Source organism: Gadus macrocephalus, chromosome 7, assembly GCF_031168955.1.
Source record: "Gadus macrocephalus chromosome 7, ASM3116895v1".
In the NCBI taxonomy this organism is placed as follows: domain Eukaryota; kingdom Metazoa; phylum Chordata; class Actinopteri; order Gadiformes; family Gadidae; genus Gadus; species Gadus macrocephalus.
This window is the reverse complement of record NC_082388.1, coordinates 10,600,059-10,622,482: the sequence shown is the minus strand read 5'-3', so window position 1 is coordinate 10,622,482 and position 22,424 is coordinate 10,600,059. Positions and strand designations below refer to the sequence as shown.

At 44.2% G+C, this 22,424-nt stretch overlaps 3 protein-coding genes across 4 annotated transcripts; 2 read left to right on the top strand and 1 right to left on the bottom strand.

The window, feature by feature from the left end:
* The first annotated feature begins 331 nt into the window (after positions 1 to 331).
* On the top strand, positions 332 to 3,736 carry slc25a35 (solute carrier family 25 member 35). Its single transcript, XM_060056639.1, has 5 exons — positions 332 to 936; positions 1,076 to 1,141; positions 1,247 to 1,399; positions 3,019 to 3,153; positions 3,345 to 3,736. The coding sequence occupies exons 1-5, from the start codon at positions 565 to 567 to the stop codon at positions 3,555 to 3,557; spliced, it is 939 nt and encodes a 312-aa protein (XP_059912622.1). The 5' UTR covers positions 332 to 564; the 3' UTR covers positions 3,558 to 3,736.
* Positions 3,737 to 11,170: 7,434 nt separating this feature from the next.
* Positions 11,171 to 15,937, bottom strand: LOC132461500 (mannose-P-dolichol utilization defect 1 protein-like). Of its 2 annotated transcripts, XM_060056633.1 has the most exons (7): positions 15,639 to 15,931; positions 15,440 to 15,505; positions 13,910 to 14,042; positions 13,256 to 13,341; positions 12,589 to 12,704; positions 12,195 to 12,305; positions 11,171 to 12,057 (listed from the first exon to the last, which is right to left on the bottom strand). In XM_060056633.1, the coding sequence occupies exons 1-7, from the start codon at positions 15,751 to 15,753 to the stop codon at positions 11,932 to 11,934; spliced, it is 753 nt and encodes a 250-aa protein (XP_059912616.1). In that variant the 5' UTR covers positions 15,754 to 15,931; the 3' UTR covers positions 11,171 to 11,931. The 2 variants fall into 2 exon arrangements, with proteins under 2 accessions (XP_059912616.1, XP_059912617.1); XM_060056634.1 differs by lacking the exon at positions 12,589 to 12,704 and having other exon boundaries at positions 15,639 to 15,937.
* Positions 15,938 to 17,116: 1,179 nt separating this feature from the next.
* tm4sf21a (transmembrane 4 L six family member 21a) lies at positions 17,117 to 19,050 on the top strand. The gene is made up of 5 exons (XM_060056635.1): positions 17,117 to 17,506; positions 17,854 to 17,919; positions 18,185 to 18,321; positions 18,487 to 18,673; positions 18,792 to 19,050. The coding sequence occupies exons 1-5, from the start codon at positions 17,330 to 17,332 to the stop codon at positions 18,798 to 18,800; spliced, it is 576 nt and encodes a 191-aa protein (XP_059912618.1). The 5' UTR covers positions 17,117 to 17,329; the 3' UTR covers positions 18,801 to 19,050.
* Positions 19,051 to 22,424: the final 3,374 nt, after the last annotated feature.

Genomic DNA, 22,424 nt, shown 5'->3' with positions numbered 1-22,424 from the left:
GATCATGATAATAACGTCTCTATTTCTGATTGTATCGCTGCGTGTTTGTTCATTATTGTTTGTGTTGTGAACAAAGGAGCAGCAGTCTACATTGCACTCCTGATCATCCCTGGAGGGAGGGATCCCCAACTCTGCGTTCTTCCTCAAGATTTTCTCCAAGAGGGCAAGACTTTTTTGGGGGGGGGGGGGCTAGGGTCCGGGGACGCGTCATAAATATGGACTGTTAAGGCCTTAGGGGCTGTACTGGTGATTAAGAGTTATACAAATAAAATAAAATTGAATTGAATATTGAATTGAATTGAGTTGGGGGCGGGTCTGGACCTGAGGACCTAGAGGTGGAGCGCATCGGATGCAGCGAACAGCAGCCTATTGATGGAGTAGCAGCCGCTCGTCTCTGTTTAATAAAGGAGGGGCATATCGCTGCTCCCATTGGCCGAGCAGCAGCCAGCGTCATACGACACGGACACGCCGGAAAATGTCGAAGCAAAGGGAGGTCACAACCCGGTCACACAACTTGTCCACCTCGTCAAGGTTCCGTCCACCAAGAAAAGTGACAAGTGGACGATGGATTTCCTCCTCAGCGGCGGTGCAGCCTGCGGTGCGTGTGTGTTCACCAATCCGCTTGAGGTGGTGAAAACACGCATGCAACTACAAGGAGAACTCAGAAGCCGGGGGTCGTACCAAGTGCATTATCGGAACGTATTTCATGCCTTTTACACGATCGGCAAAGTGGAAGGACTCGCCGGGCTGCAGAGGGGACTCGCACCGGGACTCGTGTATCAGTTCGTGATGAATGGTATCAGACTGGGCTCCTACTCCCTCATTGAGTCCAGCGGGTATATATACACGGATGGGAGGGTCAGCACATTTAAGACCACGTTAGCAGGAGCAGCAGCCGGTGTGGCAGGAGGTGTCACGGGAAGCCCTTTATACTTGGTGAGTAGACTACATTTCATGCTACAGATATTGCCAGAGTTTGTCGCTGTTGATTTTTTATTCATGTTATTTAATGCACGAATGGCCCCGCCCTCCTAAAACGGTGTTACTTAAATAAACAAAACATCCAAATTGATAGGTGAAGACCCATCTTCAGTCCCAGGCGACCTCCTCCATCGCGGTTGGTCATCAGTACCAGCACCGGGTAAATATGTAGCCTTTTTAGGTGTGTGTGTTTCGTTTGTTTGATGTTACGCCACTGGTCTGCAGTGCATCCTCCCTCACACTTCGGCCCCTATCTGTTGCCCAGGGCATGGTACACGCCATCGCAGCCATCTGCAGGGAGCACGGCTTCATGGGGCTGTGGAGGGGGTCTTTCGCCGCGGTTCCGAGGACCAGCGTGGGCTCCGCTGCCCAGCTCTCCTCCTTCTCTGCCATCAAGGAGCTGGTGGTCGATCTCAAGGTGCTCAAAATTTGCCTAAGTAGCAAATGGCATCAATTCAAATCATCATCCTTACTCGACTCATCCTAATCAATTAAACTTCCTCCACAGCTCAGTTTGTCTGCACTGGCGGGAAATCAATGCACTGATATTCAGCTCTTTTTCTTTGCCCGTGTAATGGGAAAATTATATTTTTCCATTCTCTTTCTCTAACTGCCCTTCGTTGGTTTGAGATTAAAGGCTCCAGGTGAGGTCTGCTCCCTGACCCCCTTGGGAAGGTTGAAGAGCAAGGGCTCCAACTGATAAGGCTCGGCTACGTCCCCCTTTATGACATCCTGAGGAGGTCATCGATAGTTTACTACCATCTGGTTAACCAATGTGCTCAGTATCTTGAGACCCGTCTGCCACTGTATAAGAAGTCCTTGCTTTGGCCAATGAATTGGACTCCTCCTTGCGGAGCTCCTAGAGAGACACGGGGCGAACTCCCATCTGAAGCCTCCGATTATTGTATGTTAGGCCTTGGATTATTGTGTATCTGTTGTATGTTGTTATGTTTATTACTTAAGTAAACCTAAAGGTTTGGATGACCCTTTATTAAACAGTTTAGAGAGAAACAATTGACGTGGTCCAAAATACCACCACACCCGTTATTTCTAGTGAACAATATGACCTCATACAAAAATAGACGCCTGTTAAAATAATGCACCTATTTCAGCTCAATGACCTGGATGACATGAAATGATTTTCAGAGCGCGTATTATTTCCCTTATAATACCAGCATGAGACAATGGTCAGACTAACAAAACCATCTGCCACATAATAAGTGACGTTTTGCTTGACTTGAGTTAAAAGAAGAACAACTTGTTCACTTATTAAGCAACGTGCAACCCTTCCCTCCACAGTCACTAGAGGCTGACTGTGGACAAGAACGGACAATGTCTGAAGGTTACATACATGTTGATCAGTGTTTGTAATAACACTGTTTAAAAGAACGGCGTTGGGTAACGCCGTCATTTTTTCAGTAACGGGGTAATCTAACTAATTACTGTTTCCGTCGTTACAACGCTGTTACCGTTACTGTATGTTAAATGCTTTGCGTTACTAATAATTGATTGAATTGAACACAGACTGCTCGGGAGGAGACCGGGTGGGTTAACAACGAGACAAGCGATTATGATTGGCCAAGGCAGAGTCATGTTTCATGGTAGCCAATCGGATCCACTGTTTTTACACACAAGCCAGGACACGCGCGCCACACACGCACACATCAAACTGATTCGATTAAGCAGCAGAAATGGTGAGTCCGGAGCAATCCGATGAAAAGTTGGCATTTTCTGTAGTATTCGGCAGATGTTCCACAGCCATCGATTGCAATCAAGCAAATAAAAATTCAGTTGAAAGTATATCAGGGCCTTGAATGGGCAGTTCAACCATTTAAAAAATCCAAATCCAACAACTTTGGCATTTAAAAAAATAAATAATTACAGTAACGCAAATAGTTACTTTCCCTGGTAATTAGTTACTTTTATAATAGAGTAATTCAGTTACTTTTTGGAACAAGTAGTGAGTAACTATAACTAATTTCTTTTTTAAAGTAACGTTCCCAACACTGATGTCGATGCATATATTTCTTTCAAAAGGTATTCTCCAAAGACAGTTTGATGGTGTCGCTGAGTGCCGGTATGGTGGCCAGCGTGGTGGTGGTGTTTGCCATGACGCCCTTCGACGTGGTGAGCACACGCCTTTACAACCAGCCGGTGGACCACTTGGGCAAGGTGAGCAAGCTGACATTTTGTTAGTTCGTAGGGCGTTTTTTTTTTGGTGTGTTTTCATGTTTTAGCTGTAAAGTGCTATACAAATCGAATGTATTACCATTGATGTCATGTAAGGATGTTAAATGTCAAATCCCAGAACAATCAAAAGGTATGCCATCCCCCCAGGCTGACTCAAATAAATGTGTGTTCAGGGCCAGCTCTACCGAGGATACGTGGACTGCTTCTCAAAGACAATGAGGAAGGAGGGCTTGACCGGACTCTACAAAGGCCTGGGGGCGTCCTATTTCAGGCTTGGACCACATACTGTCCTCAGTCTGTTCTTCTGGGAGGAACTCCGCAAACTCTACCAGAATCACTCATCGCCAGGGAGGGGGCAAGCCAGGGAGATTGATACTAGTAGATAGATAAAGTGACTGGAAAGCCTGCGTTGTTCATGGGAGGATGAATCATGATGAATGTCTCAAGGAAAGATGTTATGGAAGCCTTGAGCCAAGCCCACTGTTGTTTTAGGTTGGCATGAAACGAATGCTTGGACAAGAAATGCCTTGTCTAGCCCTACCCTAAAAACAATGATTGGCATAAGGCAGGGGTTCTCAAAGTTTTGACAACTGAGGGCCAATTTAGGAACCCAAAATTTGACTGAGGGCCGCCAAAGGAAAAAAAAATTTGGCGGGAAACGCCGTCAGCATCCCAGTGGTGAAAAAAAACATTGCACCCGCACCGTGGACCTCTGGGAGTGAGGTCAAGTGAGGTCTAAATCATGAAACTGAGGTTCACCCTTTCAAAGTAATGTACAGCCGGATTAAAACTAAAAAATGTAAAAGGATTTAATTGAAAGCTAGAGAGAGTCGAATTTTCTCTTTATATTTATTTATATTGGTTTAAATTAATATTGATTTAAAAAAAAAAAAATAATAATAATAATTATAACTTACATAATTATGTATGTCATTGCGGGCCGCCAGGAATGATTCCGCGGGCCGCACTTTGAGAACCAATGGCATAAGGCTTTGCTGGGTGAGGTGTCAGTTACCAACAGTTCCTGGTTGCTGAAAACTGCCTCCTTCCAACTTCCTCTCTTTTGTCTCTTTTTCCATGCCCTTTTCTCATCTCGAAGGAACTGAGAATATTCCGTACCTTAACGCGCAAGGAGGTTTTATTTCCAAGTATGTAGTCCACTAATACTCTAGTAACAACTCAGTCGATGTTTTGTTTCATACTCGTAGACAGTAGGCAATTAAGCTTTGCTGGAGAACAAGTGCCTGGTAATAATAGCAGAATTGTGAACAAACAGTACTAGGTTTAAAAACTATGGGCTCACTTTCAAAATGCCCCTTGAAGTTACTTTGGATAAAGAGTGCTAAATTATTTAAAAATATATTTTTACCTTTCTTACTTCATATTTGTATTTGAACTTTTTAATGTCTTCAACTTCAAGATTTTATTTTGTTTTATGGAGATTCTGTTACATTCAAGGTTAACAGCGGCTCCAGACGGCGCCGGCGAATCCGGTGCCTGAAACCGCACATTTCTGAAACCACCCTCGGAGGTGGTTTCAAATCTATCCGGACCTATGCGGTTCCGTGTTAGGATTCGTGTGTAAGTTGGCGCTGAGCATTCAGCAAAAAAGAAAAAGTTACACACCTTATGTAGCCGTTAGCACACCAGGATCTCGTGATTACGAGAAAGGTCTCGTAATTACGAGATAGGCCTATTGATGTCTAAATTAAAGGAGCATTTCACCGGCGGAGGCATGGAATATGTATTGAAATTGGGTCCTATATGTAGTCGAATAATAAATTAAAATTCTAATTTGGTGCCGTCTTGACCGAGAAAAGGCAGAATGTGACTTTTTGGCGCTTGTGGATTGAAGACAACTCAAGATACAAAGATACAAAGCTTAATGGAAATGGGTGAAGTTTCCCTTTAATTACGAGATCCTGGTGTGCTAACGGCTACATAAGGTGTGAAACATTTTTTTATTTAGTGAAAGCTCAGCGCCACCGTAGATCTGAGCTCAAAAGAGAGAACTCGTTTTCTTTTAATTTCTTCCTTGGTCAGATATGTTGAAGCATCTCCCTTCTTGGGGTCAAAGGTCACCATGGGGAGGCAACAATTGATGCAGCTACTCATCCACCAAACCGACTACCATGCAGTCAGTAAAGAATGTCAGGTTTATTTTTGTGCAAGCACTTAAGATCAATTGGTGTAATATTTTATTTTCTATTATGACAACTTAAGGTATTGTTGAATTAGATTTTTCTAATAAACAATACTTAAGAAACAAACTGTACATTACATGTAAAATAATATTTAAATAATATCAATACATTGAATTTTCCACATGCCAATGAATACTCCATCTGTAACACTCATTTCTCAGAATTTTTTTAAATGTGAAGATCATTATAACATACTTTTGGTATTTTGTACACATGCCTTGTGTGGGGGATTCAACAATGTTTTGATTAGTAGTGCCATTTGGGCCCTCTGGATGACCCTATGTGGTAGCAGAAGTATCAGAGTAAGACACCTAGCCCTCTACCTGTTTATGAATTGCATGTATCTGAAGGGAATTCTACTTTACACGACTTTGTATTGGTTTACCGTTTTAGCAGGCATTGAGGTATTTCATGTATGTGACACATTTACATTTAGAATACACATATAATTAATAAACAAACAAATTACTAAATATCTTGGCTGGGTAACGGGGACAATTCTTAAGATGTTAAGCATTTGTTTCACGTGTAGCATTTGTTTTTGTGTGTTCCTCTCATAACACCAGTAGATCCCCAGGGGGCTTTTGTAGACAGTTTTTGCTATTTCTTTGGCCAATTTCTGGGCATGTCTCCATCTCCAACTTCTGGAAAATCATGTCAGAATGATAAATAGTATTCATAAAATAGGCTTACTGATTAAATATGTCATTTAGAATCATTGTTTAATGGCAAAGTGGCATAGAGCTTTTGGTGGGCGGCTTTTTCCTGAGCAAATCACAGATATGATTAGTCTCAAATCAATAGGTTAGGAAGTCACAGATATGATTAGTTTCAAATCAATAGGTTAGGAAATCACATATGATTCGTTTCAAATCAATTGGTTGCAGAATGATAATAATAATAAATTTTATTTATACTGCACTTTATATTCAAGAATCTCAAAGTGCTTCAGAGAAAAAAATACCAAAAAACTATTAAAAAAGGGGGGACCTCAAAGAAAGTTTAGCTGAATGCTCTTTTAAAGAGATGGGTTTTGAGGTTCCGTTTAAAAAGAGCTGTAGTCTGGAGCCCTCAGGTGGTCAGGGAGGGCGTTCCATAGTCTAGGGGCAGCAGCAGAAAAGGCCCGATCACCCATGGTGCACAGCTTCGTATGTCGGGTTTGGAGGGTGTGAGTGGATCCTGAACGGAGTGTACGTGAGTTTGTCGGGGGGGGTGAGGAGTTCCTGAAGGTAGAGGGGGGCAAGTCCGTGAAGGCACTGGTGGGTGAGGAGGGAGACCTTGTACTCAATTCTGAGTGAGACAGGGAGCCAGTGCAGTGATTTCAGGATGGGGGTGATGTGGTCATGCTTGCGCACCCTCATCAGGACCCTGGCAGCACTGTTTTGAATGTATTGGAGCCTCTGGATGCTCTTGCCAGGGATCCCAATGAGGAGTGCATTGCAGTAGTCCAACCTGGAGGAGACAAAGGCATGGACGAGCTTCTCTGCATCAGCCAGGGTGAGTGATTGGCGGAGTTTGGCGATGTTCCTGAGGTGGTATAAAGCTGTCTTACAGAGGTGTTTGATGTGGGTGTCAAAATTAAGTTGTGGGTCCATTTTAACACCGAGGTTGGTGACGGATGTGGAAAGGGGGACGTTTTTGCCAGAGAAGGTGATATTGGTGATGGTGGGGGAGCGGAGCTGATGTGGCGTGCCAACAAGGATGGCTTCCGTTTTATGGCTGTTAAGTTGTAGGAAGTTGAGCTTCATCCACGCCTCTATCTCCTCCAGGCAGGTGGTCAGTGTGGATGTTGGCAGAGGGGCAGAAGAAGTGGGGGTTGTCCTGATGTAGAGCTGTGTATCATCAGCATAGCAGTGGTAAGACAAGCCATGCCTGCTAATGACACTACCCAGGGGGAGCATGTACAGTGAGAACAGTGTGGGGCCCAACACCGAGCCCTGGGGACACCGCAGGTGACGTTGTTGGTGTGTGATTTTGCTTTGCCCAGGGCAACGTGCTCAGTTCTGTCAGTGAGGTACGAGGTGAACCAGTTCTTTACATTTCCTGATAGTCCAATGGTGTATTGCAGGCGGTGAAGGAGAATATTGTGGTCAACCGTATCAAAAGCAGCTGTTAAGTCCAGGAGGATGAGGAGAGATGGGGAGCCGGTGTCTGCTGCCATCAGGAGGTCATTTGTGACCCTGACCAAGGCTGTTTCTGTACTGTGGCCATAGCGGAAACCAGACTGGAATTTTTCAAACAAGTGATGTTGTATGAGGTGATCCTGGAGTTGTGCTGCAACTGTTTTTTCCAGAACTTTTGACAGAAATGGGAGATTTGAGATGGGCCTGTAGTTGGAGAGGACTTCTGGATCAAGGGTAGGTTTTTTTAATGTTGGTCTGATGACAGCAGTTTTTAATGCAGATGGGATATGGCCGGCCAGGAGGGAGTGGTTAATGATATTGGTGATGAGTGGAGAGACAGCAGAGATGTTGGCCTTCAGCAGAGCTGTAGGGAAGGGGTCTAGTGCACAGGTGGATGGCTTCATTTTCCTGATGACGTCCTCCACCTCTTCCTTTGTGATGCTGGAGAAGGAGCAGAGGGTCTGGACAGAGTAAATCGGTGGGTCAGCAGTTTGAAGGGGCAGGGCAGTAGTGATGGAGAGGTGTGAGCGGATGTTATGCACTTTTTGTTTAAAAAAGTTGATGTGCATGTTGCACCTCTCCGTGGTGACATCAGATGGGATGGTAAAGGGGGTTTGAGAAGGTGATGGACAGTTGAAAAGAGCTGTTTGGAGTTACCAGGGCTATTGTTGATTATTGCGGAATAGAACCTGGACCGTGCATTATTCAGGGCTTCAGCATATGCCCTCCTGTGTTCCCTGTATGCCTGTTTGTGAACGGTCAGACCAGAGGCCTTGAGTCGCCGCTCAAGGACACGCCCAGCAGCCTTCATTGTACGTAGTTCACTGGTGTACCAGGGTGCGGAGCGCGAGAAGGAGATTGACCTCGATGTTAAGGGGGCGTGGAGATCCAGGAGACTGCTCAGGGACTGGTTGTATAAGTCCACTGAGTCAGCAACAGAGAGGGAGTCAGTTGAGCCAGAGGAGAGATGTTGAAGGTCCAGGGCCAGGGCATCCATGTTGATATTTTTCACATTCCTGAAGTGGATCTGCCGCTTTGGTTTGGTTTCGGGAGGAAGGAAAAGGGAGCTCCATTGACACAACTCTGTGATCCGAGACGCCAAGATCATAGACCTGTAGGTTGCTGATGGGGGCGGAGTTTAAGATGACCAGGTCAATTGTGTGTCCTCTGGAGTGTGTGGGGGCATCAACATGTTGTTGTAGGTTGAGGGAGTCTAGCAGCTGAAGAAAATCAGCAGCGGGCTGGCATGAGGGGGTGTCAACATGAATATTTAAATCACCCAGAATGATGGTATTGGCAGAGGTAGTACAGAGTGTTGTGAGGAGATCAGACATTTCCGGGATGAAAGCAGAGTTGGGTTTAGGGGGCCTGTATATGAGTAGAACAGTCATGGGATGGGGGGGCTTGAATGTGAATGCAAGACATTCAAATAATAACTTCTCTATGTTTATTGCACATGTATTTTAAAGGTTGGGTACGGAATTTGCTTTTTTGGCCATTTTTGCAAAATTACTTGAAATCCTTATCATAACCCGCTTACAGCCACTGAGTTAGAAGTACTGACATGAAAATTAAACAAGTCAATCATCTGTGGAACGGGCAGGGCTCGAAAAACTCCAGCCAATCATTTGGATTGCCACCTCGTTGCATTGGACAGTAAGTACGTCAATCAAACGGTCGTACTGCACTCCCCCTCCCCCGCGCGCGACCCCTTCGTGCAGTACTCGTGACCCAGAGCAAGCTCCTGTTTGTTGTTATCCTGCGGTAGCTACTGGAACTAGTTAATCCACATTTGGACCTAGCAGTAGAAGACAATTTCCATGGCAGACAAGACGCCACCATCCCCACCACCACCACCACCACCAGCAAAGAGAAGGAAAACTCTTTTTCAGAGAGTAATTGATAATAAAAAACGCTGAAAGAGAAAAACTGAAATCAAGAATAATCCTAGGCGCTGCTTTCGAACGTTGGCGGCAACTGAAGGACGAGAAGGGTCTAAAAACCGATGCTTGTGTGGCGGTTGACATCGTTTCAAAGTTTATACCGTTTATACTCGGTAATACCGGTGTTGAGACGAGTGTATTACTCGTTGTGAAAATGTCCACACCGCAGCAACCCTAGTGAAAACCAGGACTTCCAATACAATTATATGAAACAAACATACATTTTCTAAAAATAGTAATGATTTATGTGACCGTTTAATGTTTATAACATCTGGTGCAACCATAGCCGCGAGAACGTATTCTCAGCAGGGGGTGCTGGAAAAAAAAACTCAGCCTGCACTAGACTCGCAACTCGTTACATTGATAAAAAAAAAAGATATATAGCAGCGCAGCTCAATTACACCAGTGCATGCGCGCACAGTTGAAAATCGATCGTTGTGTTCACTTTCTTCACACCATGGTTCACATCCAGCTGCTCACAGAACAAGTTTAGCGCACCACCGCTACCCTCACACTTTTTCATATAACCTTTTTTCAGCACTAGGTCATATGAGCATTAAATAAATGCTGCGTCTCAAAATGCCTTGGACAGCAGCGAGGATGACTCGCTTTGCCACGGGCCGAAACAGTTCGGAGCGACCACAGCCAGAGCGAACACAGCGGGGCAGAGGAGTGTCAGGAATAGTCTTTGGTGTACACATCAGTACGGCCTATTTGCACTACTGTTTAGTGGCAATGCAGTGTTTTATTCTATGCCTTTTTATTTTCGTATATTATTTCAATTAATACAATTTATTTATTCATAAAAACAAGATCTGGTCTTCAAATCTTTTTTCCAAATATAGGTCGTCTTACAATGGGGTTTGTGTTTATATTCGGACCAATACGGTACAGCGGGCGCTCACATGACGTTAAGCATTTCCTGGTGCATAATGTGACGCTTCAGAACCTAAAATCCCGTTTCTCCCCGTTGACACGACAACACATAACCGGCGTTTTCAGAAATCTCCACTTTGGCCGGAGTTTTTAGAAATGATCGTTTTCTGTGATAAGACAGGGCCTCGGACAGGGGGTGTTGCAGCACCCCCAGCACCCCTACTTCCCGCGGTACTGGGTGCAACTTACAGCTGAATGTAGTGCCATGTTGTTAAACGAAAACCTACGCTAGCCTGGCTCGCTCTCGCGCATCTCTGTTCGCGCTCGTGCATGATTGCGCGTCCAGGTACTTGGAATGGGTGGAGTCAGAGTCCGCGTTGAAGGAGAGGGGGTAGGACCATTTGAGTTGTGTATTTTCAAAATCTGCTGGCGTTTCGCAAATCGCATACCCAACCTTTAAGTGTTATTCTGTTTTTTTTATTAATTTGCAGACCATTCAACAACAGAGTCTGTGGTATACACGCTATATGTCACCCGCATGCCCTTAGTATGTAGGCCTTTACGCGATCTGAATGAGCTATAAGTTGGGCCTATCCCATAAGCTATCAAGCAAACCTTCAGAATGATTCAACTGCGGCTATGTGTTCAGAAGAGAACACTTTTATTTTTTCTATTTCCTCCTCAGTCAGATATGTTGAGACATCTGTGTTAAACCATTTCTTGTCAAAGATCACCATGGGAGTGTTGAAAAGAGGAAACAAGTTATTCAGCTAATTTCCTACAGAACCGACTACTATGCAGTCAGAACACAAGATGAACAGAGTTTTTTTTGTGTGTAAGCAATTAAGATCAATGGTTTAAATGTTTTTTTATATTTTTATACTTATAGCAATGAAGGTATTGTTTAATTAGATTTTTCCGATATACAATACTGAAAACATAACCTGTACATAACATGTCAAATAGTATTTAAATAATACCAGACCATACATTGAATTTCCCACATGCCAATGAATACTCCATATGTAACAATAGCTTCTCCTTTGTGAAGATAATTTTAACCTAAGCAATACATCTATAATATAATATATGTAAAACATCCACATTCAAATATAATTGATTCAAAGGTAGTGGTATTACTGGTTGAAAGTGGAAAGAGATAACTATAGATTACTATATCAAATATCTAGTTCAAACATGTTGGAGTGACATAGCTGCAAGTACATCCTCTGTGTAATCAAGGCCTGCTAAAACTTAAACCAAATGGACATATTACATCTCATTCCTAAACTAACCTCATTACTACTAACACGGTACACTTATTCGTACAAACAGCACTGCTGACCGTCAGAAACCCCTAGAGCACAACATCAGAGGCTGAACCCAACATCTGAATACTCCCAACAACACTGTCTTGGTCTTCCACAGAGGCTGGGTGTTCTCCTTTCAACACAAATGCAACGATGTAGGACCACAAACGATACACCTCGTTGCCAATAGCTTACAACCTCAATCGGGGTCTTTTGCGCACACAAAACCAGTATGAAGTGAATGAGACATTAGGGGCGGATGGGCGTGCATGCTGAACGGTAGCAGTGTCCATGTGACCGATGGCTACTCACTCTTGGCTTTGCTCCTGGTGCTGATTCTCTGACCGCATCGAAGAACCTGGGCCAGTAACACAGTGCTGAGACACGAAGAGAGTATGTGGGCCAGAAGAGCCAGAATGGTGCCCTTCACCTGAATCAAGGTGGCGGGGGGGGGGGGAAAGAGATTAGAGACAGTCAGTGAAGAGGAGATTGTGGTACTCTTGTTGGGCAGGATGTGTGTATTTGTGACACCTAGAGGTAAGCGATGATGCAGAGAGAGATCCACACCTGCACAGAGACGAAGATGAGAGCCAGGGAGCCCGCCCATACCAGCAATACGGACACACGGGACAGCTCTCCTGTCTGACCGCTGGAGAAGTTGGTGGCAGCCTGGACAGCCTGTTGAGATGTAAAATGAAAAAAGGTTTTGCCAATACCATTTTGCTTGTTATGCTTCTCTGCCCTCCTCACCAAGCCTGGAAGGAGGGTTCCTTCTTTCTCCTCAGTTCAACCATAGTGACCACTCTGCACGGTGTACATATTAGAAACTTGACACAATTGTTTTTTTTAATTGCTGGCAGAGTTTGTGTTCGCCAATTACATGCTTACAGATCCTCGCCTCCAGCAACATGATTGGTCGGGAAAAAAAAAACATCTGAAGTCTGACTTGTTGTGAGACTACCTTGCTAGCAATCAAAGCTAGGATACTAGAGCTCTGTAGTGTCGTGGCAAGCAATGTTGTTCCGTACGATCCCAGGAGGACGACCACAGCACCGTAGAGCAGCACGAGAAGAATTCCTGGAACAGGAGGACTGCATCATCAGACACTGCATCAGCAGACACTAACATCAGACAGTCATCAGTGTCTGATGACTGCATCATCAGACACTGCATCACCACACAGAGCCACTCAAGGTGCAGCATTTTCCTTCCCCCGTCCAATTGCCCATCAACATAAGACCACAAAAAGAATCAAGATTAGTAAAAATGGGTTGAAGTCCTTCACACATTTAACATTTTATGGCTCTCTATAACACTATGAGGTGTCCCCATAATGGCACCAAAGGACAGGGTTTTCAGAATGATTGAACAACTTAGAGTGTACAATTAAATCATTTTAAAGACACGTTCATTCAACGTGACTCATAAGTGAGGGCTGAAGGCGACCAAAGAAGAGGATGAACTTTTGGAGTACAGAAATGTAAAACTTTCTGTACTTTCCACCCAAAGAAAACATTGGACACAGTGCAGAGCCCCCAACCGCATCACAACCAAAGGCTCATTTTCTGATGAGCTGCAGGAGCTCTGAGTTTGAATAAACAGAGTCGAATTCCTGTTGACTCATTTACCTTGTATGGTTCTTCCTCTGTAATGCAGGAGTAGAAAGCAGACTGAAGCAGCTTGAACCGCTATGAACAGCTTATCACTCCAGGCACTGGTCCAAACAATAGTACAAACTATTTCAACAACAGTATACAGAAGATTATAATGCATTAGTGGATATATGCTTTGTATTTATCGTTATTGTGCCGCACGTGAACTGTTCCCATGGAGAGAGGGTTAAGCTAATTGCTAAATTCTCTCTTGCATCAAAAAAGCTCCTCTAGAAACAGTTTTGAGTCTCGGGTTCACTCGGAAAACTGCAATCACATCAAAAGACTAAAGTCGAGTTTCACTACAGTTAAAAAATAATGGCTGCATGTATCACAAGTGCATCTGCCTCCTTCAAGGCATGTTTTCATGTGTCAGCTTTATCAATGTGTGCACCTGAATGGAACAACAAGCAACAGCCTTGAATGCCAATGCAATGCTTGAATTTCAGGCCTCAACAATAGTGCATACAAGTCCCAAAGCATGCATCCAAGTCAATGGAAGAACGCTTAAATCTTAAACTAAACATTTGAAACATTCATTATTCACATTGAAAATAAGTGCCCAGTGTATGGGATCCCCACCGCCCCACCCGGTGGGGTGACGTAGCATAGCTCTGGTGTGCAGCCCACCTGAGGGGGAAGTCCCTGGCTAGGCAGTAGACCAGAGGGCCTGAGATTGAGTACAGGTGTAGCAAGGCCGAACCAAGGCTCACACCGTCTGCGCTACCCCTCCTCGTTAGTCTCAGCAGCTGAGGTAGTTGTGCTGCAAGGGGACAGCATGTCATCATCATTATCATCATCATCGATCAAACTGAGCAATCCCAACAATAAACAGTGCTTTCCAACTTTACATTTAGGGGATTTTGCTGACGCTTTTATCCAAAGTGACTTCCAACATTTCATGCGCACATTCACACACCGATGGAGAAGTCAACCACGCAGGGGGACAGCCAGCTCATCAGGAGCAGTCCGAGTGAGATGTCTTGCTCAGGCATACCTCGAAACCCAGCTAGGACGAGCTGGGGATCAAGCTAGCAACCTTCAGGTAACCAGTTAACCCGCTCTACCTCCTGAGCTACTGTTGCCCTAACTGCTGGAGAACCGACTCTGTTGTTGCTCTCCTCAATCCAACATCCACAAGTCAGCCCTTTTTCAGTACCTTCCTTACCCTCTGCCTTGTATGGGGTTTCCCGATTCAACAATGTGGGATAGTAGTACCATTTTGGCCCTCTAGATGGCCCTATGTGGTCGCAGAAGTCAAAGAGTAGGACACCTGGCCCTCTACCTGCTCATGAATTACATGCCTCTGCAATGAATTCTACTGTAAACGGCTTTGTATTTGCTTACAGTTTGAGCAGGCATTGAGGTATTTATTGTATGTGACATTTGGCACACATCTACATTTAGGATACACATCCAATAATAAACAAACCGTATTGAATAAATACCCCGGCTGGGAAGTGGGGATCATTAGTACGGGCTTTAGCTGATCTATAGGTTGGGCCTATCCCATAATCTATCAACCAAAGATCACTCCTGATGCAATTAGCCGTGTTCGAAATCGTGCCCTATACACTCGTTCCCTATTCCCTATATAGTGTACATGATATAGTGCACTATATAGGGAATAGGGAACGAGAATTCGGACACTACGCTGAACATTTCTAAACGTCATTTGCGTCAGTAAATGCGCCTGGTATTTGTGTGACGCAGACAGATGCGCCCACATCATGTAAACAAACCGGGCACTCACGACGAAAGCTGGAGCTTGTATTGATGTTGAATGCTACATTTCCTTAATCAAGGTTTTTTTTTATTAATTTTGACATTTTCTATGTTAAATCCCAAATAAATTGTTGACATTTCTAAACGAAAGCCATGGACTCCATCATTAAATGTATTCGTTTTCGCGGTTATTCGGCTTCTTCTTCTCCTCCGGGAAAACACGACCGCATTGCATTGTGGTATACGGGAGTAACATGTAGGGTACATCGTATGTACCCTATTTTAAGTCCACTATAGTGCCCTATATAGTGGACCACTGAGAATTCGAACACCCTACAAAATGGCGTGCACCCTATTTAGTGCACTACATCCATGATAGGGAACGATTTCGAACACAGCTAATGGATGCATTGAAAGGGACACGGCGAGTCTTACCTAGCACTGTGCCCAGGACGATCCACAGTCCTACGGTTTTGCTCAGAACAATCTTGAGACATGGCACTGAAACAAACACAAACAGAGAGAGACATCATAAAAGACATGTCTCCTAAATTGTATCGTGTTGGGGGTGGTGGGGATTACTATGAAGTATTGGCAATATATCGCATGCTAATAAACTCTGAGCACGCCTCACCATGCAGGAAGTTTAAGTTGATGAAAAAGTACTCGAAACATTTTTCTGGCATCAAATAAAGAAGCATAAACTCTTTCACGGGAGAAGTGGGGTCCAGCCCCTCCGACGTGGTCATGGTAGCTCAACTTCACCAATCGAATTCTGGATTATCGTAAAATGGTGTTTTACGTTACAAAGTAACATTCTTCTGGAACCCCCCCTCAACTCTCCTCCCACAACAACCACATGAACGCGCTGAAACTCACATGCATGCTAATAAACACGCACGCGCGTGTACACACGCACACACAAATATTAAAATCTATTTCAGGGTGTGTTCCAGATTTAGTTCAAGCTTTGCTTCTTTTTGTAGATTCCAACAAGCAAATTGCACAAATTCGTTGAAAAATAAACCCTGCAACACGGCCTTTAAAGCGGAACGAGCTATTATATAGCAATTCGTGCTCATTATTTTATTACAACTTAACTCTGTTTTGGTCTACAGATGACTGTCAAAAGTCAACATCTTAAAAACGTTTACACTCGCAACATATCTACAAATCTGTAAAATCGTTTAATAAGACCGACTGCAGGCTACACAACGTTTACAAAAAACATTAGCCTATCTTGCAAAAATGAAGCCATTTCCGGTGTGCTGGTGGATGTCTGCAGCGGAAGTTCGTGTGGGGGCCTGGGTGGATGTGTGCAGCCAGACCCCTCTCAAACACACAAGACGGTTTCACCTATAAATCGGCTCCGTGTGAACAGGGCCTAAGATTGTATATATGTGGAATCACAATTATGAAAATTGCTGTGCATTTTGGATGGATCTATGCATTGTTTGGGATGGACAATGGATAGAGACTGAGAATGAGTTGGAGTGGAAAATCTCAGCTGCGTAACATGCTCAACAATGTTTTGTTTTATTGAGAAATCTCTACAGGCTGTAAAACAGAACTAGATGAGTCAATCTATAAAAACAAACAAGCTGTAAATGCAATGGTTTATTTCTTTAAAATTACAATATTCAAGTCCTTGTTGGCAATATCATATTAAAACATCCCTCTATGATGCATTTCCCTAAATATTAAATTATAAACTTCTATAGTTTAGGGCTAGGCCAAGCCATTGTTCTAGCCTTAATCAGCTACATTCCAACGTCCACAGCACTGGTGAGGTACACTGCTTAAACAAACTTTATCTAGGGTGTGCAAATAGCAAATAGAAGAACTTGACCGCTCACACCCATTGGAGAGTACATCGGTTGTCTTTGATAGTGGATCCACCCAAATCTATAATCTGTTAACCGTTATACGTCACTATTAGTCATCAGTATCGAGGCACTGGCCCAAAAGAACACATTTACATAATTCTTAACCGCAGAGATGAGGAAACACCACAATCTTGGTTCTGCAAGGTTAATAATTTCTGTTGTACAATCATCATTTCCTATTTGTCGGCTCCAGCAGAGGCCTAACCCACTCTACAAATGCTGTCCCATTTGTCATCGACCTCCCACGCCACCTATACGCCCAGCCCTCTGGTTGCTGCCTTCAGTACCAGAGAGAGACACAGAGACCAGACTGCCCCCCAGACTTCAAGTTCAAACAAGCTCCTGTTTTTCCTCCCACCCTGAAAGCAAAAATTTGAACAGATCGGAACAGATCTCCTTTTTCTACAGAACTGCAGTGTAGTAAGAAAGAGAAGCAGCCATGTGTACAGGACAGTGCTCCCGCTTCATCGGGCTGGCTCTGTACCCGCTGGCCTTCATCTCCATCCTCTGCAACATCATCCTGTTCTTCCCGGGCTGGGACGTCAAGTACGCCCAGGACGGGCACATCACCGAGGAGGTCAAGTACATGGGCGGTCTGGTCGGTGGAGGACTCATGGTGAGTGGGGGGGGGGAGGGTTGTCGAACTACAAGGCAGCAAAGCACAAACAGTAGAAATTAGCTGTTTTGAGTGTTTTTTAAGGTTTCAACCTAAGTTTGGTTAAATTGAGAACAGGAAGTTGAACTCTTATTTACTAAAGAAAAGTCGAAGAGTATTATTATTTTTGGTATTTTGTGATTAAGTTAGTTGAAAAAGATGCAGTTTTGTTTAGTGTTTCCACTAACACCACCTGGCCTATTAAAAAGAGGCATTCAAACTGCTAAAATTCCCACCATTATTCTGTGTTTTAGTTCTTCAAATGAACTTTAGCTTGCCTTACAGCTTTGTAACTGTCCTGCTGACAGGTACTGGTGCCTGCGCTCTACATCCACATGACTGGGAAGCAAGGCTGTTGTGCAAACCGCTGTGGGGTGAGTCCTTAACACAATGCTGGGTTGAAAACGCAAGCAAGACAGAGAAGTGAATAGGCCTATTCTATATGGTCATATACCAATAGCATTAATAGATTAAATGTGATATTACCATCCAAATCATCAAATGTTTAAAAGTCAAATATTCTTTGTAAGGCAGCAAATGTCATAAAAAATGAGAGTAGGGGGAATGGGAATCTCTATAGTTCATGAATTTGTGTCTAAATCATATCATCGTTTTCTGCCTTTCTTTAATTTTGTGCAGATGTTCTTATCGATTGCTTTCGCTGCCGTCGGTGTGGCTGGCGCCCTCTACAGTTTCATTGTGGCAGTGCTTGGTCTGCAGAATGGGCCTCTCTGTAAAGTAGCGCTAATGATTTGGACGACGCCTTTCAAAGACATGTGAGAGACACACACACACACACACACACACACACACACACACACACACACACACACACACACACACACACACACACACACACACACACACACACACACACACACACACACACACACACACACACACACACACACACACTGACATTTGCAAATAAATGGGTGCAGGAAGGAGAGTTACCTGAGTGACCATAGCAAATGGACCCTATGCACGTCGCCTGAAAATGTGGTGGAGTTCAACGTGGGACTCTTCGCTACCTTGTTGGTGACAAGTGGCCTTCAACTTGTGCTTTGTGCTGTTCAAATGGTCAACGGCCTTTTTGGATGTTTGTGTGGAACCTGCGTTAACAAAGGGGTAAGAGGAAAGATGAGAGGAAGAGGAAGCCATAAGCTGAACTGTAACAGTTATTTGCTCGTTATCGAGCTCGCAACAGGCGTTGATGTCATCGTGTTGTTTATGCTTCTGTCCTCAGCCCCTGTAAGTTCCCGCTTCGGATGTTCATCGTGTCATCATCTACACTCCCGGGGTCCTAGCTCGACGATGACGTCATGAACCCCTCTTGTGGCTGTGTGTTTGTTTACCAAGCGAGTGTCTCTTCATATCCTGACTGAGTAGTGATGGCAGTGGTGATGTTTAGTTCCACCAATACCTACTGGGACGTTATCACTATAATGTGCCATTGTTACGATTGTGGTTGATTTGTAAATATAAAAAAGCTTATGCAATCTGTACCTGCCACTCACAATTTGAACAATATAAAATATATAATACATACTTCAGTGAACAATTCTTGTCAAAAAATTGTCTGTCCTCAAACACAAAAGTATGAACTTTTTTCTGGGAGACCCCCTCCAAAGTAGCCTCCAAAGTGGGCATAAACCCCAAATCGATCGATTGGGCAGCCTGAAGTAATAGATACAGGAAGTGGGGGGCCCTCTTGATGTATTGGAGTTCAGGGGAAAATGTCAGCTGCATAACATGCAGCGGCCACAATGTTTTGCTTTCTTAGGAAACGTAAACTAATGTAAAACTGAATGAGTCAATAGTAAAAAAAAAACATGCTGTAAATGCAAGGATTTATTTCTTAAAAATTATAATATTCAATATCAAAGTTCTCATTGGCCATACTAATAAAAAAATCGGTGTAGTTTATGGCTACGCCAAACCATAGCATTGTTTTTGCTGACCATAATCAGCTACAGTCTAAAGTAGCAGCACTGGTTAGGTTTAGTTCAAACAAACTGTATCCAGGGTGTGCAAACAGCAGAAAATGAACAGTCACGCCCATTGGGCAGTTCCAGAGGCCGCACCAAAGTGGTCTTTGATAGTTGATCGACCCAAATCTCTAATCTGTTAAACGGTAAGAACGCTGTTAGTCATCTGTAGTGAGGCACTCAAACAAAATAACATACAAAAATAGACCCCCCCCCCCACCCCACCCCCAGGCAGTGGGGTGGAGGCAGTCCTGAAGCCTCCTGGCGTACTCGGGACCCGGGGAAACAGTCAGGGAATCATGCGGCCGACCAATCGTCAACTCTGCTTGGGTTTGGAGCTCTCTCCCCAGCATGAGAAGGGCAGGCGTGTGTGCTGTGGACTCCTGGACCGCAGAGCAACATGCCATGAGCACCGTGGGTGGATGGGTGACCCAGGCGGCTGAATCTGCCCTCCACCAGGGCACATTATGAACTTATTAACTTTTGGATTTTTAACAGAGTTATAAAGTATCAACTTTATAACTTTTTACTGGGTCTATTGACATAAAACAGAGACTTACATAGAGATTGAAGTAAAACAAAATAATCACAAACCAGTTCCTTTATTTTTCTTGTTATGATCCATTATATTGTAGGCTCCATTCTGATCAGTACAAAGTTGCAAGACAACAGTAACCTGTTGTTTTACTAGTAGTAGATTTAGCTAACCTGAATATTTACAAGCCTCCTCTTGATGCACTGACATAAAAACGACTGTCTCAACCACTTTGAAAAGCTTTCTTTCATCCCTGCGCACCGTTTCTCCTTCCCAATCTTTCTTTTTCTATGTTGTGACCCCGAGGGCTTTCTTCTCTGCCTCTCCATATTGAGGTACGTGTCATCAGATGACAATACGGTTCAAATGAAGACACTCTGGCGCTCGCCTCCAGGGCGCCTTCGAGGGGGCGCCCACTGGAGCGCCGTGTGGAGAGGAGGGGGGAGGGAGGTGAAGGAGCGCGGGGCGCCTTATCAGTGACGTCCCTCTGTTATTGATCATCATATAATGTACACAAACGCAGCTATCTCTCACGGGTCTCCCTCCGCTCACAGTAGTGGCTCCGCTCTTTGGCGCACGGACGGCGTGAGGGAGCGTCTGCTTTGTTGTGGTGCGCCCCAGCCATGTGCTCAACTCTTAGGTGGAAAGCCTGGAACGTCTCCAACTACCAGGCAACCTGGCTCCCTGAGTGTCATGAGCCACTGAAGAGCAGGGTGGTCAGTCCTCACCGTGAAGGACAGGCCACACAGGTAGTGGTTAAGGTGCCTGATTGACAGCATCACTGTCAAGAGCTCCTAGGAAGCTCTTGAGCTGCTTCTGGTCGGCTGGGGTCGGTCAGTACGTGACAGCCCATACCTTTTCCTCCACTCCAATGCATCCATCAACCTCGCAAAAGGTGGCAGGGGCATTACAAAGTCCAAAACTGAGGACCTTGAACTTCCAAAGCCCCCGCCAGGTGCAGAAGGCTGGATCTGGCCTCTGGGGAGCCTCTGGGGTGCCTGGTAACACCAACTGTTGAGATCCAAGCAGGAGAACCAGGAGGACCCCGAGACCAAGCCAAGGGACCTGTATATGTGTGAGAGGGGGTTGGAATCTTTCCTGGTGAACTAACAAAATGTATGGTTGAAAACACAAGCAAGACACAGAAGAAAGCGAATAGGCCTTTTCTATATGGTTCATAGCAATAGCATTAATAGACTAAATTTGATCTGAACAACAAAAGTTTAAAAGTAAAATATTCTATGGAAGGGAGCAAAAGGGAATCTCTATAGTTCATGAAATTATGTCTAAATCATATCATAATTTTCTACCTTTCTCTGATCTTATCTGCTTATGCTGCCGTCAGTGTGGCGGCCTCTAAGGTTAAATGTGGCGGTAACTGGTGTGAAGAATGTTTGAAGAACGTTATTTGCCTGTTATCGAAAGTCCCTTTATTGGCTAGTGAAAGGCGTTAATGTCATCTTATTGCTTTATGCTTCTTGCCGCCTTCAAATCGGTCTGAGATTCCGGAAGGTTTGAACCTTAAAGGAGAAATCCGGTTTAAAATGGATCTGGGATATGTTTAAGATGATAACGAGATGGGATGTTCGTTTGGGAGCACAAAAGCGCATGTAAACGCATTCTTAAATAGGCTGTTTTTAGCCGATTCTACCAAAACGCTATAAACTGGGAACCATGGGGGCATCTTGTCATGGTAAAAACGAAATCGTTATTTTAAACAACTTAAAAGGCTAGAAGTAGCCCGACACTTCTTTGATAATATAATCAAATAATGAAAATATAAAACGAGTCATTGAGAACTTTGTAAGTGTACAGATTGTTTATTAAAAAGTACATTTTATACACACAATACCATCAGTAGATCACCCGTCGACGCCATTTTGTTTTCAAGACTCGATAAGTAGATTGACGAACACAGAGATTGTGACATCCGTCAGCAACACACAAGCTCTGTGTTCGCCAATCTGTTGGGTCTGAGTTTCGTGCGGAAGTAGAGCTACCCGAGTCCTCCGCGATCACGTCACAACAATGGCTGCCCATTTCATTGATAGACTAAATGTGAAGAGGCAAACTTAATACCCATTCTAACATTTGCATTACGATACATTATAACATCGGGCTACCTCATGGGCTTCTATACTTGTTGATATGAAGTATAGTCTCACAAACAATCAGTTTTTCCGGTTTTGCCTACGAACTTCTGAGGGAAGTTTCCTGAACACTCTTATTTCGGAAGAAGGGAAGGTTTAGTAAAGACAAGTAAGAGCTTCTGAACTTCCGAGCTGCTGAAGGCGGCATCTATCCTAAGCCCCTGTAAATTCCCGCTCCAGACGTTCATTGCATCATCATCTACAGT